The sequence below is a fragment of the Ambystoma mexicanum genome, chromosome 13 (assembly GCF_040938575.1).
Source record: "Ambystoma mexicanum isolate Mex_15411 chromosome 13, UKY_AmexF1_1, whole genome shotgun sequence".
NCBI lineage: Eukaryota > Metazoa > Chordata > Amphibia > Caudata > Ambystomatidae > Ambystoma > Ambystoma mexicanum.
The window spans coordinates 206,632,240-206,660,069 of NC_090938.1; the positions used below are offsets into that span (position 1 = coordinate 206,632,240).

A 27,830-nucleotide genomic window follows, 5' to 3' on the forward strand; every position below is an offset into this window, starting at 1 on the left:
CAGGAGCTGGTTTTAGCTCTTGCTCATCGAATCTTAACTGTGAACCCCATAAAATCTCACTCCATGCGCCATAACAGTCTCCTGTGCCGATAAGAGTTTTACTCCCTCTCACAAGCAACATGCAGCAAAGACATCCCACTATATCCTCTGTCGCGTGCATCACGCGCCAATGCAGTCACACTCCTTCACCATCACAGGAACCCCTGCTATTTGTATTGTGGTTGTGGTTAGTGCAAGCCAAAAAAAGAAAAGGCTGCAAATATCAAACGAGAGTGGTGTTGTGAGCGAGCGAAAACACACACACACACACACACACACACACACACACACACACCCACCCCCCCTGCCCTGGCATAAGCGGTGCACTATCCTATGAAACTAAGCTTTTATGATACTAGGGGCGTGCAACTGTTGGCTCTCCAGATGATTTGGACTACAACACCCATCAGCCCTAGCCATCATACTCGATGGGGAGTATGCCAATCACCACCACAGTGGTCCTACAGCAGCAGTACCATTTAAGAGAAAGTGCCAAGGGTACCCAGATAGTAGTCTATGTAGGTAGAGAGGGGTCGGATTAGGAAAGGGACGCAGAGAACTAACAAATTGGAACAATACAATGGGGTTGCGCTAAAGGGAATGTTGTGGTATCCGTAGTGGTGGCGTTTTTACGTTACATGATACCTTTTAGGACTTCCCGTCATGTGACCTAGCAACCTTCCAGACAGTGGTCCTCTTGTTGTCTTATCAATAGGCCATCTAAAGGGCATTACGCTCGGTCTAGCCAGACCCAGTCTAAAAAGAACATTCCCAAGCCCAATGGAAACATAGTTATAATGCAGGACTGACAGTCCCACTCTTTGCTCCAAGAAAGATGTGACGAGCCTTGAAGACCCCCCGGAGCCGCAATTAACCAGGAATCATCGCCAACTAAGCGAAGACCGCAGGTGACCGAGACCGTCCCTGGTGGCACAGCTGCTGAAAGAATAATCACATCCATCCTCATGGACGACAGGCAAAAGATGGCCAGTGCCTCCTCTATGAAGCATCTCCCGCTACTTCGGCATCCCGGGCAGGGGCCGGGAGATGGAGTCATGCCGAGCCCATGATTGGCGGGCCGGCCGGCCAGCTGCTCCCGGGACAGGCAGCAGCTTGCACTGGGTTCCTCTAAATTGGTCCTCTTCCGTGTTCTATGTTTTGGTTTTCTTTCCATACTGACTGTTGTGCCAATTGTGTAGAAAACATCAGATAAAACACCAACCCTTCTCTTTGTTATCTCTTGTCACCGACCCCCGCCCCTCCAAAAAAAGTTTGCATACAAAATCCAGCCAGCGGATTAAACACTCCCCCTCCCCCCCCTCCAAACCGTCCCGTCTGCTGCAATGACTTCCTTCAGCTCCAGGGAGGGCTCTCTCATGCTCTCCTTAGGGGAAGAAACCGTAAACAGCGATTATAACGAAATACAAATAACGAAAAACGTTAATAACGGAAAATAAATAACGAAAAATGTCGAATTTTGTGTTTTAAAGTATGGGGTCTGTAGGGGGTCTGCTAAGGGATAAAAAAAAGAGTGGGGGTAATACAGCTAGGGAAATGGGGGATTGTCGGGGCACCCCCCAAATTAAAAAAAAAAATAGAACAGAAATCGAAATGTTTCCATTATTTTTTTAATTCACTACAAACGTTTCCGTTCTTAATGTATTCGTTATAAGCACATGGAACCGAGAAAACATATGGGTGAATGAAGGTGCCCAGAGGCTGCTGCAGGACACTAGGCTCTTGTCCGAAATCAGCCTTGCCTGTCGGGAGGCAGACACGTGCCTATGAAGAAGGAAGCAGGCTGGTGTATAGGCAACCCCGGAGATGCCACCCAGGGAGTAGGTGCCAGCAAGACTCTAGCAATGAGACCCGCTTCCAGGCCTTAAGAGGGGGCTCCGGCCAGGAGAACATTAGCCTTACATAAAGTAAGGATACAAGTAAACATTTGACGAGCAGCAGCTGAAAGCAGATTCTGTGCATCACCCAGTGAGCGGGAGCTACCTCTCGGGTACAAGGGGCTAGCTAGCACATGGAAGCTAGCACATAGGAACACAAAGGAGGTAGCACTTCGAAGCTAGCACATAGAAGTGCTAGAAGCACATAGAAGCTAGCACATAGAAGCTACCAAATAAAAGCTAGCACATAAAAAGTAGCGCATAGAAGCACTTAGACGCTAGCACATTGAAGATAGCACATAAAAGCTAGCACGTAGAAACAAGCACATAGTAGCAAGCACATAGAAGCACATAGAAGGCTGCGGCTGTAACTTCACGTAAGATGCAAACTATATCTTTGTCTCCATTATTTATGCCCGGTTACGCTTTAAGTATATTTTAGATGTGCCCTAATGTACCCTTGTACACACAGATGTATGGCAAATGTTCATCTTTCCACGGCAGCAGTCGGCATGTGCAGTCAACAGTAGCGGCGGGTTCCTGTTGTTGATTAGCTAACAATGGTTGCCTAGGCAACAAACTAAGAGCTAACCAGCTCCCAGCAAGTTCCAACTCAATACCTTGCATTTCCTGCTTCCAGGGCACCTCTTCCAGTCGCCGCTCACTAGACTGGATTTAACTTCCCTGCATGAACCACCACCAAAGGGCTGTCCTGTGAGAGGCGGCGACAGCAGCTCCTTGCTCACCATGCACATGTGTTGGGATTAGGCGGTTGACGATTTTTGAGCTAGACAGGTTAAGATCGAGGTTGCTAAAGCGCTAGAGGTCAGACAGATAGTCCCTATTGAATCCCGGCAGAGCTGAACAGAAGCCTCAACTCATTGGTTCTCATGTGAAAACCCAGAGTCTTTCCGCTCGGGCACTTGTGCTTAGTTCACGAGGAGAATGGTCATCTTCATGGGTCGCACTGGACAGACAGAACACAATGGGAAGGAGCGAACTCGCCGCTCTTCCCAGAACATGGTGCACAGAGGGGGGCGGCATACAATGCAAGACACCAGATGCCAGTACCATTTTGCCTCCCGATACCTTGATGAAATGGACAGAATTCCTCAACAAGGGACGATACCAAAGTATGCCATCTGGCATGCTGGTCAGATAGCACAGGGAGTTGCGCGCTCGCCCCTGATATCTGTGCGCAGCCTGCTGTGGCAGGTTTTAATCCCGTCAAAGTCAACTAAGTCTTTCATCCTGGTCAACTCAGCATTTCATCCTTCCTAGGTCGATAAATTGAGTACCTCTTTGTGGGATAATAATGGCATCTGTTATTACAGCACCCGAGACCAATGTGTGTGTAGCGCTATGTAAGAAATATTATTATTAATACACTGTCCAGTTAAATCGTGAGCGATTTGCAGAATCGAGAACTCAAGGGCAAGGGTTTTCCCACACTACCAAGTAGGCCGCTTTCTTGTTCAAGATCGGGAAAAGAAATAGAGCTGGGAAATAGGCATGGAACTAACCTAACATCACAGAGCGAAGTCCATGGGTTCTAGGTCCATGTTCTGAACCAGCTCGCAAGTGTGATACAAAGCTTCGGGGTGCTAACTCTTAATGATGCAGAAGCATAGTAATGACAGCCATCACGGCCCCTCCTGGGTGGATAGTCAGACTTCAGACGGTGTACAGCACATTTGGGTTTCACACTCCCGAAAGGTCATGCGGTGTTCTGGTCCGATCTAAGATGGCAAAGCAAGTAATGGGAAGGGTCAGCCCGCAGTCTCAATGCCACTAAACTTTAACAGAGGTCCAAACACACCAGACAACTAAATGACTAAGGAGCATGCAAGATTTTCAATCAATTCAACTCAATCTTTATTTGTATATGGTTTTAAAATGGACCTTTACAAAATTACAAATAGTACAATTATACAATATCAAATGTACACAAAGTACATCAAAAACAATTTAAAATTCTCTATACAGGTTTATATAAAAAAGACATCCACATCCTCCTAAAAGGTGGCTAAGATCAATGTGAGTTTATCTCTTAAAACATGTCCGTTAAAATCATACAATATATGTTAAAGGTATTTGTACCGCGCACCGTCACCACCGGAGTGGTCCCAAAGCGCTCTGGCGGATCTGAAAAGGAGAGAGCGAAGCCAGCAGGGAGTGTGGGGGGAGTTACTAGGGTGGAGTGGGAATAGGAAAGTAAGAGTTGTGATGTCCTGTTGGCAGCTACAGTTCGGTTTGCACTGTATGTGCTGTTGTGCCAGGTTATGTACTGTTAGTCTGTTGTAGCAATGTGCTGTAGTGCGTGCGGGTTGCTGTTCCAAGTGGTGGTTGTGTGAATTTATGTATGGGAAGTGTATGCAGAAAGTTGGGAATTGGATTTCCAAGGTTAGTCAGAACTTGATTTAGATAGCTACTCTAATCATACAATTTTTAAAACCTTATGGCCGCCAGTTTCAGGAATACCAATTTCCCATTTAAAATACTCAGCCATAACTTGTCAGTCACAACCGAGCGAAGACCAGGTATAAATTTACCAAAATGGGCAATAGGCTGATCCCTAAGGGCAGGGCAGAGGGGAAGCAGATGCAACAAGGACTGTGGCTCCTTAGTGTTGTTACACTACCTCCAGTAGGCCGCTTCCCGCGGGAGACTACTTCTAATACAGATTATCTCGTTAGTAAGAAGGGCATTCAATCTAAATCGCATACATTTGTTTCTACTACGTCTGGACGAAAACAGTCTCAGATATAATTCCGGAGTACCCATACATTTATGATATAAACTTAAATCAGAGTATATAGAGGGGACTTTAATAAGGTGTCTCTCGTCATTACAATGTATTAGCTTCTTAACTTTATTCGGATTGGAGATCAGGGTTTCCAAGGTGGTTCCACAATTGGATAGAAACTGGGAGCAATGTGCAGTGAATAAACAGATAGAGTTCTCTGTATGCTCACCTCATTTACCAAATTCCGCACACAGGGCCTCATCACGAGTCTGGCGGTAACCCTTAAATGCGGCAGTTGCGCTATTACTGTCGCATTTAAGAGTCCACCAGATCATGGGCTTGGCGGATTTGCCCCCAGCTCTGAGCTGGGGGTAAATCTGCTGCAAGTTTGACGATTTTCAGCGCTATTACTGCCGGCAGGAAATCCGCCGGCGGTAATAGCGTGAAAATTCCCCATTGAGCCCAATGGGAAATGAGGAATTCCCGAATGGGCCCAATGGGGAATGGGAACCAACTGTTCTGCCAAACCCGTGATCCGGCGGTAATAGCGCCGGGGGTATCGCCCAACTCATGATGAGGCCCATAGTGTCGGATTTGCACAAGAATACAATTTCGTAAAAAGAGCCAACTGCTTCCACCAAACTTTGCTTTGGAGAAACTGTGACCCAAATTTCTGTCGTATTGCGACCATTGAGGTGCCACTTTACGCCACATTAGAGCTGCATAGAAATGGAACAGTGTTAGCAGCCACCCAAGAGACATCTCCAGACCATAAATGAGCTTCGGGATAATTTTTCATAGATAATAATTTAGTACCGGCAGTGCTGAAAATGTACCATATTTCCCATCTACTTTGCCCCTTTGGGCACCTAACATGGCTGATTTCTGTTTTAAGAAATTATTATAACAACGTTTGAAAGGATGAGAGATAATTGGATAGCCCAAATACAACATATTATCTTTAAACAATAACTTCATTTTATTTATGTACCAAGAGAAAGTGTTTTTCTTTTCACTTAACAAAATTTTGAAACCTCAGTTTTCTGGGGATTGATTCTTAATTTATTCTCTAACATGTAATGATTAAAAGGTGTCAATTAGTCTCTGTAAACCTATCGGCGAGCAATCAAATAAGGAAAGGCATCTGCATACACAGTCCATGAAATTCTAAACTCGCCAATTTCTGGAGGAACAAAGGAGGCTTTTGAGAGGGTTTCTCCTACATCAGACATATACAAATTAAAAAGACGGGGCCGAAATACACCACTGTCTAGGACCATTACAGGCTGGAGTTTGTTTAGACAGCACTCCTTTATTATTTAATTGTACATGTACCTCCATGTATATGTATATGAATAAGGATTCCCCCCAACAAGCCTTTAGGAAAGCCTAATCAATCTAATTTGGCCCACAAAATTGCGTGATCCACCAAATCAAAGGCCAAAGATAAGTGCATAGAGGCAGCATAGGCTGGTAAAGCATCCACATTGCACGGCACATTTGGAATACAGGTCATTAAGAATCCCCCCACAATCTGTACCTATACATTTCCTAAAACCTGTTTGGAACATGTGAAGCACATTTTTTGCAGTACTGCATTCTTCTATTTTTCCCAATATCAGACACGCAAACATTTTAGAATCAGCGTTCAGAAGAGTTATAGATCGATAATTTAAATGGGGACATCTTGTCTATATCGAAATGACATATGCTGTTTTCCATGGGGGTGGCATAGTGACAATGTCTGAAAACAAGATAAACAAAATCCAAGCCAAAAGCCCAATATCATTTTGAAAGATGTTATTAGCTAGATGATTGGGGTCTCCATCCCGAGATGAGCTAGCCTTAATGAGTCTTTCAATATCCTCGATAGGAAATGCCAGGGACCAGCCGGTAGTACAGGCTGGATAACTACCTGAACATTTACACTCCCTAGGGCCATATAGTGCAGAGACATGAGAAGACCAGATATTTTCCGGGACAGGTTCACTTTGGGCGACCATTTGACTCATTTCCAGACCATTGATCAGAGTCCGAAAGTCTCTAGAATTACCTCTTTCCACAGCTGCCAGCATGTCCGCCCCATCCTGTTGATAAAGCCCCCGTCAGTGGAATTTGCATCTATTTTTAAGGTTTTGCTTCACTTTTTGTACCCTAGAGAGTAATTCATCCTTCTCAAGGGAAGACCTTTTAATCTGCTGAATAAATTGGCATGTAGACCTTTTCATATTGCGGACTTGTACTTCAAATGTATGAGTATGCTGTATCATGGGAGCTTTCCGCAAATGGCCCTTACACAAGGAATCCATTGCTAGTTCCAAATATTGGTTAAAAGATATTGGAAGAGTATGTCGATAGCTTGGTTTCATGTGACAGGCTTCAAAATCTTTCACCCTCAGCACATTGAGTCTCATTTATTATCCTCATGCCAACTTAGGCAGTTACGTCTCATATTTATCAACAACACAGCTGGATTCTTAGGCTCCAAATACTCCACACCCTTCCCTACAAATGTCATAGTTAAATGCTGTGGTCACCATTATGATTAGGAGCAATTTCTAATGTGTTACACAAGTCTAATAAGACTCGAGAAATCCATAGTCAATTGTAGATGAGCAATTCCTACCAGGAGCTCATTGGGCATGTGAAGCCCCCACCCTTCCAGGATTGTACTCCACATTTTTCCTTGTGCAGTTTTACTCTGCACTACTCCCACACTACAGACCGAGAGTTGACCTAAGTCTATTCCTCATGAATCAATGCAATCAGCGTTCAGATCCCCTGCCACAATCACCTGTCCCCCCCCCCCCCCGGGCATGTAGTAAACTAATCTTCAAGCATTACATGATGTTTTTCTATAGTGTGACTTAAATCCAGATGATGATTCCAATAGATATTAACCAATATGTTATGTCTTACTACTTCCCCCCTTCTTATTATTAACGGCAGGCAACCACTTAAATCCCCCTAATACAGTGGTATTCAAACTGTGGGTCGCGACCCCCTAGGGGTCCGCGGGTGCATCCCAGAGGGGCCCTGAGAGCTCAGCATGAAAAAAGATTTTTTTTTTTTTTTTAGATTGGAAGAAATGGTCAGGGGTGGCCCACATGGGCGGGCTGAAGCATGAAACTGTCTCAGGCAACAATGAAAAAGTGGCCCACAGTTGTAAATGGATATTCATTCCTTTAGTCACAGACTGGGCCTCATTACTACTATGGCGGACCAGTAACAACGGTGCTGGTAAGCTACCGGCACCGTTGCTACCATTCCGCCATAGTAAGAGTTGTGCTCGTGGGTGCTTGACAGCCCCCGCCAGGTCTGACCTCAGCTCGTCGGATGCACCAGCACCGTTATTAACGGTGCCGGTGCATCCGAGCTCCCCCTTCCCATTTGAGCCATATGGGGCTCAAATGGGAATGGGGATCTACCGGCACCTTCGAAAGGGCAATTATCATGTCCGCCTAACTCGGCATGACCTAGTAATTGCCCATTCGCGGGTGCCAGACCCGGATGCAACTCCAGTGGCAGCCGTGCCGGTTTTACCGGCACAGCTACCGCCAGAGTAGTTATGAAGCCCACTGTTTCAATAGTACCCAAAGGGGTGCTTTGTGTTAAAATGTAAGTAAATTGTGATATATTCAGCAACAATGGTCAACATTACTAACTGCATAGTGGCCCCTCACCCATTATGGAGGAGCTAAGGAGCCAGCCCAGTGAAACAGTGAGCACTCCCTCAGCTGCTTTATCCAGCTAATGGAGTGCTCCTGGGCTGGCTGAACTGTCAAAGGGAAACACTGTTTCCCTTTGACAGTTCAGTTTAGTTCCCCAGCCGCACATGCTCACTGAGCCATGAAAGTGCTGGGGCGTTTTGCTTCGTCAGCATTGCATAGCTCATTGGAAATGCTGGCTGGGGCACTGCATGTCTGTATGTCCGAGGGGGAGCTCCTGCGCCTCCTCGCACATACGGACAGAGCAGCTGGAGCAGAACCCACACACAGGCCAATGCAGAAGGTACGTTTATGTTCATTGTTTTTATTTAAACATGTGTATGGATGCGTTATGAGTGAGTGTATGGTGATGGATGCTCATGTGAATGATAGAGTGATTGCTGTATGAATGTGCAGCGCCTTGCATATACACATAATCATGTTCATTGTGTTAGGACCAGTGGGGCCCAGGGGACAGGGATGGTATCTTTTTACCGGACATCTATCATTCAAAACCCTCTGCCTTGTCCACAAGGCTTTCTGGGGCCTCAGTCCAAAATACCTTCAGCTATTCCTCCGCAAATACCTCCCCTCTCGAGCTCTTCACTCCTCTACCTCCAACTCCCCCAGGGTCAGTCGTTTATCAAAGAAACGAGCTGGGGGTAGATCTCCGTCTTCGGCTGGGGCCTCCCTCTGGAACATCGCCCTGCCACTCTAAAACTTGAGGAGAACCATCTTTCTTCCTGCACTTATCAGACCTACCCTGTCTGCTGCCTTAAACGTAGCACTTGCAAATTGCTGGCTGCACTACCACTGTTTGTTGCCTTTATTATTTATTTATTGTTATTTATCTGTTTCTCCTCTGCTTCGCACTTTCCACTTCTCCCCCCTTCCATGCACTTTTCCCCTCACACTTGCGCGTTCTCAATGTCACTGGGCCTAGTAAGATCGCTGTTTTATTCTCCTCTGTTCCCCTCCCTTGCCTTGTCACGCTCTGAAACACTTGTGTACGAGCGCGATAGTAATAAAATATCAATGCCTGCCCCCTGGACTCCCAGCAACAATTGCAAACTGTTTGGCTATTTACCCATTTTTTGTTAAAAGTATGCTCTACAATGCAACATTTTAACCTATTATTTAAAAAAAAATTCACAGGGGGAAACCCCCCCGAACCTCCCCTTAATGCCCCTCCACTTAAAAAAGATTCACCAGCCGCCACTGGCCCTCAGACTGTGTTGGGAACGGGATGGGGGAACCGAGGGACTATGGTGGGAGCACAATGGGTGGGAACCATGGGATAGTGATGGAAGCAGAGTGGGGAGAGCCCTGGGTGTGTGATGGGGTGGGGAGAGACCAGCGACTGGGTAGGAGTGGGATGAGGGAGCCCAGCGACTTTGATGGGAGCAGGTGACGGCGCGCAATATATACTGTCCATTTGGCATTTCTGGGGGGTCCCGACCTGCCCAAATTTTGCTCAGGGGGGCCCTGGCCAAAAAAGTTTGAAGACCACTGCCCTAATAAGATTTGTGTAATTAAGGATGGTAAACCCCATCCCATTATGAATAGCGACTAACAACACCTCCCACCCGCTGGTTGCCCCTGCAATCCTTGCACAGCTGGTTCAGTAGCAATTAAATATCCATCAAACACGGGGGGGGGGGTTCACTAACCAAGTTTCTTGCAATAGAATGATGGAGAAGGTTCAAAGGTGGGAGCAAAGTGTGGCATCAGTCTGAAGGGCAGAGAACCTCTCACATTCCATGAAATGCAGGGGATAGATGGTACTGTCCTAAAGTCACCCTTTATAGCTTCATCATCCTGCACCCCAGCACTCTTTCTCCCAGGCGGATCCCAGTTTGGTGAGTGGTTTCCCCATAGCTCGCATGAGAGGTTGCCACCCCCCCGCCCCCCTCAGGGCCCAGAGGAACCTGCGTTCCCATTCCACCACTCTCTTAGGAAGAGAGAGATAATAGCCCAGTATAATTAAATTGGGTGCCTCAGTTAATAAAACCTCATATACCATAAAGGCTTGAATAACTAAACTAACTTGGTCAAATCTCAAAGGGTGAATGAAATCCACCAGTTTAATGTCTATTGTTGCTATTAAATTGAGGACAGACACCTCATTAGGGACCATGCAAGATTTTTTTGAACTGTATGTAGGAGAGGTTTTCTATCAGACTTTCCTCCTGACCGGTCACAAAGCATTTTACGCTTCAATTGGAAAAGCGAAACCCTCATCACATTACATGTTTCACACCACTCAGCACTGTCCGGTCAGGAGTACCTGCACTCCTTTTATTTAAAGGACATACAGCTTTATTACGAGCTGACCAGTCTGCAAATATAGTGCCGGTAACAACGCATCCCGGCACCTTTCCAGACCGGCCAATTCCATGTCTGCCGGTAGGGCTCGACCTACGGGCAGTCCAGGGCCGTCGGTCGATCGAGCCCCGACCAGCATATAACTGCCTGAATCACCGGCACGACACAGTGATTCGGGCCACCCCATCCCATGGAGTCCTGTGGGACTCCATGGAACGGGGAGTTACCAGCGTCTCTGCCGCCAGTAATATCCCAGTAATACCGGGATATTGAGCAGCGGAGATGGTACAGTAGCTCCCCGGTATGACACTGGATTTACCGGTGGGATACCGGGGAACTCCTAATGAGCCCCAGTGTACCGCCACTTCTCAGCAGGAAGCCAATACTTTTAATGCTGGAGTGTCAGCACTTCTCAACAGTAAGCAGGGACTCTGGGATAGGGAGTTTCCATTTCAAGTACTGACCCAAACTGAATCCCAAAGCCCTCCACCTGCATGAACTCAGAAACGCTTCACACAACCTCTGCATGCACTGTCACCCAGAGCACTTGTGAGCTACCTGACGCATGAAATTCCACATCATCTAATGATGTTGACATGCTTTGCTTCCCAGAGCACTTTACATCCCACCCTGGCCCTCAGCGATACAGGTGGGAGGAAAACAGTAGGGCACAAAACGCATGATACTCTTTCCCACAATGCACTGCGCGTGGATTGTTTACACTCTGTCCTGAAAGTCACTTTATGCGTATATTCCTTAATCTTTAAGCTCAGAAAATACTGCAATGGTTTTTGTAAGTTCCCCATCTCTAATCATTGTGCAAGCCTGCACAGTAAACTGCACGAAAGCAGTTTGCAGGTTTTTCTCACAAACCAGATGAGGCATCACCGACCACATCGGCAACCGCGGTGGTCTGACCCTCTAGGTAACTCTGGAGATTTCCCGGTGGGCCCCTGCACCACAGGACTGCAGTGTGGGTTCCTTGGTGTTCTGCGCCTTTTCCACTCTCCTCACCGCCTCCTTCCACCAGGGTCGGACTGGGGATAAAATTCTCTCGGGCACCAATGAAAAAGTTGCCCACCGTTGCAAATGACAATTCATTCCTTTTGTGACCGACTGTATGAATAGTACTCAAGGTCGAGTTTTTTGATAAAATGAGATGCAAATTGTAATTTGGAGAATATTTATTCAGCAACAGTTGCCAAAACTACTAGCTGCATGGTGAAGTAACTCATTGAACCATCCCACATTGGCTAAAAAAAAGTGGCCCATTTTGACCCCCAAAAAAACGGGCCCACAGCAGTATTTTGCGTTTTTGGTTTGGGCATTTTCCTATGGGGCAGCCGAGCCTGCCTTCTATCTATCTGCACCCCTGACATGCTCATCATGTATGAAAAGCGTTTGTTATACATGGGCGCCTGGAGACCGCAGAACAAATCAAAATAACAGAACATAATATGTTCCAGTATGTTATTCCTTACTTTTAACAAATGTTATATATTCATTTTGTGTAATGCTTACCTAACTTGTTAATCCCTGTGTAAGGGCAAATGTGCTTTAAAATTCACCATTTGTATCCTTTTCCCCCAATTTCCGTAAGGGAGGAAATAATGAATAGACATGTTGTTCTTGCTTGCCTGCTGCAATATGCGGCTCATTGGCAAACATGTCCTGGGCCACTTTCGGCTTCCAGCGAGGCTTCCGTCACGGGAGGATAGCTCAACGCGCTCGCCTTGGAAGCAAGACGGCACGGAGCAACACAGGGTCGATCCCCGTGTCAGCGCTTCGAAACCTCTGGGTATTAAACACATTATAAATAACCTATCATACCATATCACTCCAGCCCTATTGGGTATGGTTCCTAGTGACTGCATCGACAGCCATAGCATTGACAAAAAAGCATAGGAAAAAAAAACATCAAATGCATTTTTTTTTATGGGGTTCCCCCCAACCCACCTTTTTTTAAACTTAAAAACCAATTTTTACTAAACTAAACCCTTTACCATTTAAAAAATGCATTCAATGGTTTTTTTGGATGCATTTTTGTCAATGGTATGGTCTGTCGATGCTTTGGATTCGATGGAATGACCGGATACCATTGGGTAAGCTCTGTAAACCAGGTAATTTACAAAATAGGAGTTTAAATGATCCTCGAGGATAAACCTAGGGAAGAAATCTCATCGCAATGGCCAAAGCCATCCTCCTTTGGGTCAGGGGCAGAAGCACTCTTCCCGTTTATCAGCGCCACATCATCCTGCAATATGGACCCTCGTTATTAAAATGTTTTAGGGCCCACCAGCACAAGAAAGTGCTCAAACATAGGTCTCTAGGAGTGGCTCAAACGTTGCTCTCAGGGACAAGCAGAAAGTTCATAAATGGGTCTCTCGTTAGCGAGCAAAAACTGCTCAATGACCCCAAGTGGCGAACTGGAGCCGCTCAAAACGCAACTCCCCGTAGCAAGCAGGAAATGCCCAAACACGGCTCAAAGTAGCAAGCAGGAAATGCCCAAACATGGCTCCAAGTAGTAAGCAGGATGTGACCAAATATACCTCCCAAGACCAAGCAAGGACTGCTAAAAAAAAGAAAAATTATTCACAATAGTAAGCAGGCATTGTCCACGCACGACTTATAGAAAATACCCAAACATGGCTCTCAGTAGTAAGCAGGAAGTGTCCAAACATGGCTTCCAAGAAACAGCAGGAAATGTCCAAACATGGCTCCCAGTAGCAGGCAGGAAATGTCCAGACGTGGCCCCCAGCAGCAAGGAGGAAATGCCCAAGCATTACTTTTAGTTGCAAGGAGGAAGTGTCCAAACAAGGTGCCGAGTAGCAAGCAGAACATATCCAAACAAGGCTCAAAGGAGCAAGGAGGAAATGCCCAAACATAGTTCCCAGGAGCAAGGAGGAATTGCCCAAACATGGCTCACAGGAGCAAGGAGGAAGTGCCCAAACATGGCTTCCAAGATGAATCAGGAAATGTCCAAACATGGCTCCCAGTAGCAAACAGAAAAATACCCAAGCATGGATCCCAGTAGCAAGGAGGAAATGCCATGGATAACATTTAGTTGCAATGAGAAGTGTCCAAACAAGGTGCTGAGTAGCAAGCAGGAAATATCCAAACATGGCTCCCGGGAGCAAGGAGCAAATGCCCAAACATGGCTCCCAGGAGCAAGGAGGAAATACCCAAACATGGCTCCCTGAAGCAAGGAGGAAATGCCCAAACATAGCTCAAAAGGAGCAAGGAGGAAATACCCAAACATAGCTCCCAGGAACAAGGAGGAAATGCCCAAACATGGCTCCCAGGAGCAAGGAGGAAGTGCCCAAACAAAGTGCTCAGTAGCAATCAGATATGGCTGCCAAGAGAAATCGGGAAACACCCAAGCGTGGCTTTTAGTACAAACAAGGCGGCCACCAAGATGGTTCTCGACAGCAAGCAAAAGGCCCAAACAAGGCTAGAAGTGTACAATCCAAGCATCCCAGTATGAAGTCATATCAGATATGACTGTATTGTTCCAGTGCGCAGATATTATCTGTGTTCTGGAACATTACAGTCTTGACAGTGCTATCGAGCAGCAAAGAGATTGAAGGAACGACGCGGTGGTTTGCTGCATCAGATGTGAAGTAATCCAAGCGGCTTTGTTTCTGATGAGGTGGGATTTGAGACTGGTCGCATCTCATCAGAAACTATTTAGAGGCTTTCATGCCCTCCAAAGAAGGATTTGAGGGGGGTTTACATCATGTGTGGGCAGAGAGGCCAATCAAGAGGCCTACAGCAAGCTGGAACAGGAAAGTTGCAGCACCATTCCCTCAAATGCGGGATGGTCCAGGTGAGGCTTGCCATATACCCGGGCACTTGGTGGCACTCAAACTGCTCTGTGGCATGCATCCTCGTCCCCAAAAACATGGAAAAGAGTGATTTTTTGAAGTGTAAACACAGGGGTCTGCCTCCTTGAAAACCTAACAAAACGTTTAGGTGGGCACTAACCAGGGCTTGAAGTACCATGATGGTAAAAGCGCTGTAATTGTTTACAAACTCCTTGATTTCGGCAATAAAGGGTGTTTCACATAAATGTTGAAAACAAGGGTAGGGAGTGTTTTATAAAAATGGGCACAAGCATCGGTACAACTGAGAGTGCCGCCATCGGGTGCCCGGAGCTAGCAAAAGGCAAGATATATATCATCATACAAATTCACAGTGAAAGCGAGTTACGCAGGAACCAGAGAGTTAGCCGGGGAACCACCATTGTCTTTAAAACTTCACAGCATGGGGAGAAGGGGCCATTGAACAAGTATTCTATACTGCCAACAACGCAATTGTGCACTGCCTGTTAACTCCCGCCAACGCTGTTCGTATGGACTTCTAGTGTTCTGAGCCCTGTGATCACCACAGCTCATGTGCGCATACACACAATTCCACACTGCACATACAGAAACGATACATATATTGGCCTCATTAAGAGTTCCCGGCATCCCGCCGGTAATTTCGGCGGATAACAGGAAACTGACCTTATGGTCTCCGCCGCCCGATATCCCGGCATTACCGGGATATTACAGGCGGCGGAGTGCCGGTAAGTTACCATTGCCATGGTGTACCCATAGGACCCTATGGGATGGGATTTACTGACTCACCGGCATCGTTGGTAACGGTGCCGGTGATTCAGGCATTTATTTGCCGGTAGGAGCCGGAACTCCTGGCAGGTCACACTTGAAGTGTGCCGGTCTGGAAAAAAAGCCAAAGCTGGAATTACTGCCATTTATTCCGCACCGGCACACTCGCAATGAGCCTCTTTTTATCGCAGACATTTCACCTTCTGAAACGTTTTACAAATGTTTTGCTGCCGAATCGAGGAGTGAGGCTTGGGTGTGGCAACATGGGATGGGGGAGGAGATGGTGTGGGGCAAAGAAAAACAATACAGGGGCATTTCTGCAGTAAAAAAACTCACAGAAGCACAGCAACCCACGAATGACGCACTTCCCACCACACCAATGTGTAGAATTCCGTGTTCAAATGGGCAGAGCACCGTATCCTCATGGAGCACGGCACCCAGTGGAGTAACTTTGCTGAAAATGTTGGGGGGTGGGGGGACATGACATCCGAAGAAAAGGTCCCCCAGCCAATTGAATGGGGACAAAATGGTGTGCCATTAAAGTTGGGGGGGGGACAAACACCCCTGTCCCCCCCTAAAATTACGCACAAGACGGCACCCCTCACAGATAGACCTCACACCCAGATCTCTAGGTGTAGAGCCCGTGCAGGCCGCCACTGCACACATGTACAGAGCCCTTATTCACATAGGTCCATACACAGAAAGACCCCCAGCATGCGAAGCTCCAAGTACAGTCCAGCACCTGCACAAAGCGACCAGCACACTGTACACAAACACGCGCACTCCTTGCAGCGGCCATATTCCCGCGGGTCACAGAACAGGGGGGCCCAGTGTATGCGGCGCTCCGCACACAGGCACGTCTCCTGCGTGCAGAAACGCACTCGAGGCAGCAGTGGGCGGAGCAAAGAGGCTGTCTTACAAGAAATACAACCGCCGCAGGATCCCGCCTCTCCCCCACACACTGCAGTTCACCCCTGCAGAATCAGTCACACGCGCTGGCCAGGCTTCCTGCACACCGTGGCCCGGGCATACGGATCCCCATCCGACAATACTGCAGGAATACCGGTGGGGGGCGCACTGCCTTCCCCACAGCAGTAACACATTTCTCTTAATACAGGGGGTACACCGCCACCTCCGTGGCCTTCCCTGCAACACCCCACTGCAGGGGTGTGAATTAAGATTAGCTGAGCAGGGGCTAAAAGCAGCTGCTGGCAGGGTCGCACTCGGGGATAAAATGGTCTCGGGCTCCAATGAAAACGTTACCCTCGGCTGCAAACAGCAATTCACTCCTTTTGTGACCAAGTGTATGAATAGTACCTAAATTGAAGTAACTCATCCAACTGGTCCACATCGGCCAAAAAAGTGGGCCACTTTCATCAACAACAAAAAAACGGCCCACACACTAGCATTTTGTGTTTTTGCCCTATTGACCATTCCTGGCTGCTGGGTATCCAGCACTGAGTGGGAGCTACCATTGGGCAACTGGGGGGGACAGTACACAGCGTTCCAGAAATGTAATTTAGACATTAGAGGCAAACTTAACATTTTGCTTATATTCTATGACCCTTTATGCTTCAAATGTTAAACAGATGTCTCCGAACGCTCATTTATAGATGTACAGAGTTACATTTATTTGTTTGGCATCAGCTGACCTGGGGAGCTATACATAGCTCCTGGTAGCTGTTTTCAAGCTAGGCTGCAGGAGGCGCTGAATAGCTCCCAACTCCCCTCAATTTCTAACACTGCCTCGCTAGAACTACTTGCCTGAACGTGCGACTTTAACGAGGGCAGGGGCACAACGCCGGGTCCAGTGCCTGCCTACGCACCAACCCCCACCCCCAAGGGTCCCAGTTTTATGTATTTATTTTTGCACCATTTCCGTCTGTATTTATCCATATTTATTTTTTGATCATTTCCTGAAAAAGGAGTTCGGGGGCCAAGCACCCGAGACATGAAAACAATATCACAAAGCAGATAATAAATAACACAAACAGCACCGTGTGATCTCAGACAGAAGTAGCTGATCGAACTGTTAGCCTCATGATACGGGTTAGAACGACTTTGATTCCCAGTCGTTGAAAGGAAAGCTCTCACCAACCCTTGATAGCTTGGAAGGATCCTGCAAACTCACACAGAAATGTTTAAAAGGCACATGTATTATCGTTTATGTAGAGATATCAAGTTTCCCTCTGGCCATGTGCGAGAAGGCCATTCAGTCGTCTTTTTGCTTTGAAATCTGGGACTTGTAGTTTTTTTTTTATTTCCAATTTGAAAGATGTGACAACTACAAGTTCCAGATTGAAAAGAAGGGCAAAACAGGAGTGTTAGCCCTTCTCACGCACTGGCACCGCTTTATATCTGCAAGTGTATCGAGAGAGCCTGAACAAGCAAACGCTGTTTGTGGGATAAGGAGGGGGGTTAAAATGACGCTATTCACAACACATCTTTTTTTTTTTTTTTTAAATTGGGTGAAAAGCCATGCCTTTTATGTATGTATTTATTAATTGCATTTGTATAGCGCACAGAAGCCCTTGGGCATTGAGGCACTGTTATATATCAGTTATGAAAAAAGCTATAGATGCCAGGTCTCCAACAGAAGCTTAAAGACCATGTGCTGGGCCGGTTTAGGTGAGGAAGAATACAGGTTGCACTTAAATAGCATCTATTACTGTGACTTAAATCAACAGAATTAACATACCCCCCACTCATGCACATTTTTAGCCTACGCACTCCGCAGGGAACCTACACCGCAACCCACAAACACACTTTTTAGTGCACCACATCTCCCCACCCATGTCATGACCTGGTCAGCCAAGGGTTGTGACTAAAATCACACTGGTACTGCTCTGGGCAACCTTCCACACCGCTGTTTTTGTTAGCAGGCTGCACCATTGCAAAAAACGGTACAGCCATATGCAAATCAGTCAGGTACTGCCACCAATGGGAGCAGCCCTGCCCGACTGCTAGGCCATGTCCCTTCTGCACGGAAACACAAACAACCCCAGACATGCTTCGGTCTTGTTGGGCTCCTCAAGCTTTGTTCCAAAGGGACCCACGTCTGGGCATACCCTATCTCACACATGGAGACAAACTATAACCACAAACGTGATGGGTGGAAGCCTTTTGAATACACCTGAATGGTTATGACTAAAGTCTGGGTACCCATCAGGAAATGTCAAAAGTTGGCTCCCCTGTCTATAAGCATACCAACCCACCAGGAACACAGGAGCCAGCCGCTGGTGAGCAAAATCACAGTGTGCACACACTGCTCCACCATGCAACAAACTACCTGTACCCAAGGAGCACAGAAAGTGGCCCCTGCCGAGCAAACAAACCAGAGCACAGTATACCCAAGCAGCTGGCACACCATGCCCTGCTGCCAAACAAGAAACTCCCACCCAAGCGCACAGAGGCAGCAGCCACAAGCACGGGGGCCACATCTCCCAGCAGCTGCAATGGGCTGGAATGCTTCAATCGCGCTCCATCCACACAGCGAAGTGCAAAGCACCGCCGAGACCTGCACAGTGCCACTACCATTCAGTGCCAGCCAGCATGCAACCACAACCTCATCAAATCCTCCACAGGGCCCAAAACAGGTGCAGCGACACAACTGCAATCTGCAGCGTGCACTGTGCAGGAAATCCAGCCATTACAAACTCGCCATCAGCTAAACCAAACGCATTGTATTTCCCCATTAAAGTCATAGTTCACTACAGTTTTTTTTGTGGCTGCTTCGGCGCAAGGTGCAGAATCATAACACAACATTGCCCCGCCCCGCCGCACTACAGAAGGAACACAGCCACTTAGTTAACAGGGTTGTCCAACTCCAGGTCTAGGGGGCTGGAAACCTGACGGATTTTCAGGCTATCCCTCAGTAATATTCATGAGAAAAATATGTGCATGCATTTGGAATGTATGCAAATTGATCTCATGAATATTAATGAGGGGCATCCTGAAAACACCACCTACATCAGGCCCTTCATGCCTGGAATTGGACAACCCCATCACCCTTCCACTTTGTAAGAAATTGATGAATGAACAGCACTTCAAGAAATCCAACACAAAGCTCCCAAAACACATGAGACACAAACAGCAACAATACCCCGCCACTGTAGGACTAGTCCAACAAGCGAGTGCAGCCCCACGTGGCACCACTAGCCCAGGAAACACACTGTGGAGTTCCAAATGGGCCATTAGGGTTGGTCTAGAGACTTCACCTACAAGTGCAAACCAGACAAGGCTACCTGAAGCAGGAGGGAAATGTATGTAAAACAGAAGTTCACCGGCTCCTTAACCCCATCGGGACTCTTAAGAATTTTTCTGGATGCTGGAAATAACTCTTGGTTGCCTCAAAGCTAAATTCCATTCCTGTGTTACTCAACCCATCCAGGGAAGGGGTCAGAACTGAAAGGCGATGCCCGATATTTCACGAGGACAGATGGAGAAGAGCATTGGCCAAAATGGTTGCATGGAGACAGTCATGTCGCGGAAACACTTGCGTGTACGTTGGGATTTGCCATGCTCACCACCAGCCCTACAGATAAGGGGTGTATCTGACACTTTTAGTTCCTAAGAAATCATTATACCCCAGTTTAGGGAGTAAAATACTCCCACTTCCAAATCTTATCTGCAGCACTGCTCACCAATGTCATTTCCAAGGCCCTGTGGTACAGATGTGGCACTGGGTAATCGCACGTGTCTGCACTGTGGTAAGGACGCTGACCATTAGGGGGGGGGTGGTGAGGTGAAAGATCCTGAGAGGGGGTTGAGGTATGTAGACCTTTACTAGAAGCCCCATCTGTCCAGGAATGTTGAGGTAAAGTCTGGGCATCTGTGCGATTCCTTTTCGTTACCGCCAGGCAGAGGGTAGCGGGCATCTACAGGCATTACTCCAAGTGCTAACTATCTGTCCTGGTTCATTAAGGCGATACATATGGAAGTCTACTAGATCAAGTCGAGTGAGGTCACTGGGTTGATTTGCTTTACTGGCACTCAGACAGTAGGCCATGCAAGCTTGCTATTGGCCCACACAAAGGAGGGCAGCAAACGACAAAAGCCAAACAAAGTTCAAGGAACTCATTGTTTTCAGGAAGCATGTGTCACGCCTAGACCAAGGAAGCCAAGCACCAGGCGGTCCACCTCACCGTTGGCTCCCTATAAAATTGCCAATGAGCGATTCAATGTCGTACCATATACTCCATGCATGAGTAGCACCGACGTCAACCGGGTCTCGCTCAAGCTCCCATTTTTTAATTCACGAACAATGACATAATAGAACAGTAACTGAAAGTGCAACCCTCATTGGTTGCCTTAGTGCTCTCTAGTGTTTGTTCAGTGTTTCACAGAATTTAGATGGAGGGGGGGGTCTAATAGGGTTCGGTGGGGTGGGGACACCAAATCATACCCTAAGGTGTACATCAGTAGGACATGTCCGACTCCCTCAAGACCCTGAAAGTGAGACTCAGAAGGAAGGAAGAGGCCTGGCTGGTCACAGAGAACTCCTATAAAATGAGGTCCTCAATTGAGCGGGGATCAAGCAATGCAATACGCAGGGGCACCTCAACTAATCACGAAAAGTATGTTCCTCATCGCAAAACAGACCCAATTCAAGGAAGTGTACAATATTAAAAGACCTCACTTAAAAGGGTCCAGAATACCTAGATTTCAGTATTCAAAAACTTTGCAGAGAGCTGCGCTCTGTGGAAGCAAATCACTGCCTCCTGCACTAATACAGGACATAAGCATAGGTCCACATGGAGCCTTCTTAACAATCTAACATGAACACAACCACATCAAATTCAGAAAAGCATAAAATGGAGGGTCCTTCCAGCAATGTAAACCCTGGCATCATAAAAGAGCACTGCCTGGCCGTCCTGCGCCCCGTTTTGTTTGGGCATTGTGAAGTCTTGGGGGATAAGGGGCGTTATGCCATGAACGGATAACGCTGCTCATGGCAGCCCATATGCAGCAAATATCAAATAAAGACCAATTAAAAACTAGCTCTGCTCAAGGAGCATTTAGCAATCACTCTTTACAGGTGCCCTGCCAAATAAAGGGGAAAAATGCAGTGTTTTTTATGGAGGGGTACTTCCTGTTAAGAAGAGCAGCAAAATCATTACAGATCAAACTCATTTGGTAACAACCAACGTACTTTGTAATGAGATACACACAGTTTTATGAACATAAATCATTCCATTTCATTTTCTTTATGCAAAAACCAAACAAAAAATGTGCAAATTAAATTGCTCCATCTTCCACTCAGAGCATGGTCCACTAACTTGACCAAAGCCCATGCACGTGAAACACTCTGCCCCTCGACCTGTCCACGGAGATAGAAGCGATTACCCAGACCAGACTCTTGCCCAAAAAGCCTCTAGAGTTTCCAACTGACCCCATGTTCTGTGAGGGAGACTGAGGTGTGTGAGCGATTGAGTGAGTGTCTCTCTAAACATCTCGCATGCTAAACCCAGTCAGCCAGGCTAGGCTTGGCCTACAAGACATTGGAGGACGGGGCAGGTCATCAACAAAGCAGATGCACCATTTCTCGGTTTACATTCTTTCTTTATCAATACACTACTACCCTCATAGACTATGCCTTGAAGATGCAATTGGTCTCACCGTGTCCAGGAGTTAGCATACAAAATATTGGTTTCTTACATTGACATTGATGCCTCCAAGTACAGTACCAGGACCGGGCACCGAACCCGTGCTGCTCAGTGTAGTCTTATATACAAGACCAGAGCGTTGCCCACAAGCTATCCTTCCTGGATATCCCGGTTGGATACTGAGCAATTGGTGGTTTGACAGCGTTACTAATATACTTTCACATACTCCATTTACCCAAAATGTGAGGCACAAATGAGAAATTAGATGTGACTGGTCCCCCCTCCTTTCAGATTCTGGTGGGCAGTACCTGTACCACTAGCTCTGTCTCCAATTTATACTCTGACATAGATCCACCCGGATTTAGACAGAGTAGACACTGCCACCCTTGAGATGGACAGTGGTCTACCGGGTTTCCTCCTTGATATCAAGTCACAAAGGAGGCCACAGGTACTACTCATTTTGTGGAGAACGTTGTGAGACTCATGGTTTTGGAGCCCTGGCCTATTCTTTGCACCAATCCAACTTTACGACTTGTTCAAACCCAAAGACTGGAGAATTGTGTTCCTGATGACATGTGGCCAGTGGGCAACCAGTTCATTGGGAAGATAAACTGGAACGCAAGGCACAATCATCCTGTTGTCCCTTATTTCAGTCCTTCCTGTGTCATTACTACATTTTTCTTTAACAATCACATCCCATGTTATCAATTATTATTCTTTCAGATCAACCACTCCTCTGCCCAATCTACTTAGCATACAGAACCAATGATTCAGGACAGTGGATAAGTCACTCACCAGAGACAGACACCTTCATGATAGCTTCCAGCGGCCGGTTGTTATCCAAGGCCCGGCTCAATCGTATCTCACCAGTCATATTGTTCAAAAGAACCAAATCCAACTCGTTCCCTTGCTCAAAATTATAGACGAGTGAGTCGGAGACATCAGGGTCGTAGGCAGGAATCTTGCCAATCACGCCATCTGGGAAGCTCCCGGACCTGTTGCTGATGTAGTTGTTGAAGATTATTTGGAAGTTGCTGAGCACAGGTGAGTTATCGTTCTGATCTTTGAGGCGGACGTGAACTGTTGCCCTGCTAACTAGTGGCGCTGAAGTGGCCTGAACCACAATGATATATTCCGATCTGGCCTCATAATCCAGGTCCAAGAGCGCAGTCAACTCCCCAGAGAAGATGTCCAATTGGAAGACCTCTGGTATGTTGCCTTCCACAATCTGATACATGATCTGTGCATTAGTGCCTTCGTCTGGGTCCATGGCTACGATGCGAGCCACAACTAGGCCTATGGGGCTGTTCTCCTCTACAAAAATATCAAACTCGTCCTTCTCAAAAACAGGAGGGTTGTCGTTCACGTCAAGCACAGTCACCTGGACCCCGATGGGGGATTTCAAGGCGGGAATACCCTTGTCCACAGCAAAGGCCTTCAGCTGATAGAAAGGGACATTCTCCCGATCCAATCGCCGCAGCGTCCGCACAATGCCAGACGTGGACTCAATGATGAAATCTCCTTCTCCATCATCTCCTCCATGAAAGGTGTAGAAGACTCGCCCATTCAACCCGGAGTCACGGTCAGTGGCTGAAACCTGCAGGACACTGGTGAATGCTGGGACATCCTCATAAACAGAGCCCTGGTAGCTGTCCCTCAAGAATATAGGGGAGTTGTCATTAACGTCATTCACTAAGATCTCCAGATAGGTAGTGTCAGACTTCTGAGGGATGCCGTTGTCCCTAGCTGTGATGGCCAATGTGTAGGACACCTGGTCCTCATAGTCCAGGTCCATCTGGGTGGTAACAGCACCAGTGTCCGCATCTATTTTAAATTGAGGCACACTGTCCTCCATAAAATATGTGATCCGGGCATTCTCACCAGTGTCCTCATCCGTGGCACTGATAATCACCACTGTAGTACCCACGGGCCGATCTTCATTGATGTTAACTGTGTAATGTGAGCTTTGGAAGACTGGGCGGTGAGTGTTGGCATCGGTAACGTTGATGAAAGCCTGGGCGGTGTCAAGTCTTGTCCCATCAGAGGCAGTAACTGTTAGGGTGTACTGCCGCTCAAGTTTATAATCCAAGGGTAAGGCCAAGGTGATAAGCCCTCCACCACTTTGGCTTGTGATGGAAAATCGATTTCTGGTGTTGCCGCTGGAGATTTGGTAGGTGATCACACTGTTGATGTCTCGGTCTATAGCCGAGACGGTGAGAACACTGGTGCCTACAGCAGCATCCTCGTTCAGCCTCATGTAGTATTCACGTTGAGTGAACTCTGGGTTGTTGTCGTTGACATCAAGAATCGTGATACTGATGCTAGCCGAAGAAGTCATGGGTGGTGTACCATGATCTGTTGCTTCAACCCCAAAATTATAGAAGTCCACAGTTTCCCGGTCCAGTTCTGAGGCAACCAGTATCCAGCCTGTGTTGTTGTTAATGGAGAAGGGGAAATTGGAACCAGTATCCACAAGGCTGTACTCTAGTCGGGAGTTCTCACCAGAGTCGGCGTCAATAGCCTGGATGTGGATAACCGAATAGCCGATTGGCACATTCTCCAAGACTGTGGCCTGGAAAGGGGTGCTCACAAAGATGGGGGCATTGTCGTTGACATCCAAGACTTGGACTGTCACGAGACCACTGATGTTAGACAATGGTGGCCTGCCACCATCCTGGGCCCTTATTCTCAGGGTGTATTCCCTGGTCATCTCATAATCCAGCTGACTAACAACATCAATATTCCCAGATTGTGCATCGACATAGAACTGGCCACGGGTATTGCCACTCATGACGCTGTAGTGGACCACAGCATTGTTTCCCTTGTCCCTATCTGTGGCTGTGACCTGCAGAACCTGAGTGCCAGTGGCCACGTCTTCTGGGACCTGAACCACATAGCGCTTCTCACTGAACTGGGGAGCATTGTCGTTGTCATCTTCCACAGTGATCTGGATGTTAGCAGTAGAGCTACGTGGACCAGGGTCTTTACCTTGGTCGTTGGCCTCGACAAGTAATTGATAAGATTCAACAGTTTCTCTGTCCACCATGCCTTTAGTCCTTATTACTCCTGATCGCGGGTCAATTTCAAACACCTCATTCAACCCACCATTGTTGAGGATCCGGTACAAGATATTAGCATTGATACTGGCATCGCCATCAGTAGCCCGGACAGTGAGCACCTCGTAGCCAATCTCCAGGTTCTCCCGAACACTCTCTTTGTAATCTTGCTGCTCGAACATGGGATCGTGGTCGTTGGTATCGCTAACCATGATGGTGAGGGTAGCCATCGCTGTGCGCCGAGGGGTACCGTGGTCTACGGCTGTGACTCGAAACACATGGGTGTTTTTGGTCTCACGGTCCAGTTCTTCGGCAGTGCTTACTGCCCCTGACTTGGAGTCGATGGCAAAAAGGTTGTTGGATCGGCTGTCAAAAAGAGCGTTCATGGAGTACTCCAGCCGGCCGGCCTCGCCATCATCGGGGTCCACGGCTTTCAGCAGTACGACTGATGTGCCCGCTGGCTTGTTCTCAGGCACGGACACTTGGTATGTTGGGGGCTGAAACTGGGGGCTACTGTTGACATTTCTTTTCCTCCTGTTACCTCCTTCCCATACTCTTGGACCTGCCATCTTCGCCAGCAGTCTATCCAGGCCCGCCAGCCCTGGAGACATCATGCCCAACTGCCAGTGTATCTGCACTGACAATCTCTTGCTTGGGATCTTCTGCCCCCCATTCTCTGGGCACTGCTGGCAGCGAAGCTTCAAATGCAGAAGCTCTTCTTGCAAGTTAAGGCACAGTTCTTTCCCCGTGACCAGCACCCCATCCTGGTAAGAAAATCCCAAAGTGGCACGCAGCTGGCAGCTAGGCTTACAATCTCCCCATGGAGCAGGCACCAACTGAGTGAGGGCCAGCAGGGGTACCCCACCCCTCAGGCACAGGCCCTGATTGTCCAGGGCACTTTCCCTGGGGACCACAAGAGTAAGAACCTCCATGTGCCGGGTTTGAGATCCATGCCAGTCCCGCAACGTGCACCGCTTGTCCCGTATCTGGAGGTGGGCAGAGATGAGGCTGCCAATACCCGCTAGAGCAGGTGCTCCTGGGATAGGACCTTCCCAGCAACTCCAGCTCACGCGGATGGATGGTGGCGAGGTGCAGTGGGCTTGGCGTCTTTGGTGGAAGTTCTTGTTGGCTTTGACTGGCAGGTCCTCACTTAATGGTGCTAGGGTGCATGTTCCGTTCCATTGCAGGGTGCCAGTGTCAGGTGTCTGGCGAGCCAAGGTGTCTTGCTGTGGCACCAGGAGAAGCAGCAACCAGGCTAGGAGCATGGAGGGGTGGCCCAAGGGGCCTGGCACTGGCATCTCCTGCTCTGCTGCCCGGTGCCTCTTGCCACGTGCTCACGTTTGCCTTGGTGCGGTGGTCAGAGGAGGCCGCAGTATTTCTTCCTGGCTGGGGGTCCCCTCCTCAGCATGGTGCAGGGGTGTATCCAGGGCCCTTGCTGCTAGCACTGTCTTTTGATCTTCAGGAGCCTTAAAGAAGGGGTGCCTGGTCTCAAGAATGCCCAAATCTGCATCTCCGGAACCACCCACACTACATGTACCCAGGCATAAACATGCCTGGCACGGTTTAAAGAGCAACTCGACCCTGCTGGACCCCCCACTGGCTTAAACCCCTTGGGCACCCTAGCAACCGGGAACCCCAGAAATGATTACACTAAGCACGACTGGCATACCATGGACACGTTTAGGAGGCTTGTCAAGGTTCACCTTTGGTACAGCCTTCCAGTTTCTATCCCTAGGACAGCCATGCCAACAGCGCCACTGGAAACCCCTTCCAGTCTACACAAGGCGCAACCAACCGTGGGACACCCAAAACCGTGTACCCCTAAGCCAACCTTACAAGGCGCACCCGTAGGGCACCCTAAAATCGGTCCACCTATGCCAACCTTACCGTCTGCATCCCCTAAAACAGACTTGGAACCTGCGCCCTGCCTTAGAATCTGCACATGGCACGGCCAGACGACCCCTCAGACACAGTGCACCCCCCCGGGACCTCGGTGTCAGCCTCCTCTCCCGACTATCATCCGACGCCTCCTTCCCCGGTCAGTATCAGTCTTTCCCAGGCTTTCGGCGCTCCTGTCCCGGTTCTCGGGGCTCCCCCGGTGCGGTCTGCCTGGCCCTCGGTGCCCCTCTCGCTGGTGATCCGTGCTCACTCCGGGCTCGCAGAGTTCCTCTCCCTTGCACTGGCTGCTCCTCTTCTCCCCGGCGTGCTTCCCGCGGATAACTGCGCTGCTCTCCCCGGCTCCCGATGCTCCTCGCCCGGGCTCTGTGTTCTTTTTCCCTCCGCTGCTTCCAGCACAACCTGCTCCACAGCAGCGCGAGCTGTTAAAGCGGCGATAATGGCAAGGGAGCGAAGTGGGGCCCACAGAGCATTGAAAGCGGCGAGGCGGGCCCACGCTGCCTCACTAGAGGGAGAACTCAGTGGGGAGTGGAAAGCAAGAATAGAGGAGCAGAAAGAGAGCATAGAGACGAGCACATGGGAGAGGAGGAAACTTACAAATAGGACAGCAGAGTAGGAGGAATCTATCGGTGGCAAAAGGAAAGGGGCGACTACAGGGAAGACGGTAAACATGCATTGGCAAAGCCAACAATTTGCGCTTTTGTGGAGGCATGATAGGCATTTTCAGGCACTGCCATGAACGTACAACCGGTCATATGATGGCAAGTTGTAAGATTGTGTTAGTAAGTAGGGCCTAGGCATATTAATGCGTGGCCTGCAAACGACTATCTAATGCCAAAACGATTGATTTTGCCAATGCTTGTTTTTAGCAGGAATTCAGTGCAAGGAACCATTGCAAGGACCCATCCAGTGCTATAAATCAAGTGGCTGAAGGAAAAACGTTTTTAGTACACC

At 48.1% G+C, this 27,830-nt stretch overlaps 1 protein-coding gene across 2 annotated transcripts in view; it reads right to left on the reverse strand.

Moving 5' to 3' along the window:
- The window catches only part of CELSR2 (cadherin EGF LAG seven-pass G-type receptor 2), a 449,058-nt gene extending 421,747 nt beyond the window's left edge, over positions 1–27,311 (reverse strand). For both annotated transcript variants that reach the window (XM_069633658.1, XM_069633657.1), the window contains exon 1: positions 22,720–27,311. In XM_069633658.1, the coding sequence (XP_069489759.1) occupies positions 22,720–26,278 (3,559 nt within the window). In that variant the 5' untranslated portion in view covers positions 26,279–27,311. The remainder of the gene's footprint in view (positions 1–22,719) is intronic.
- Positions 27,312–27,830: the final 519 nt, after the last annotated feature.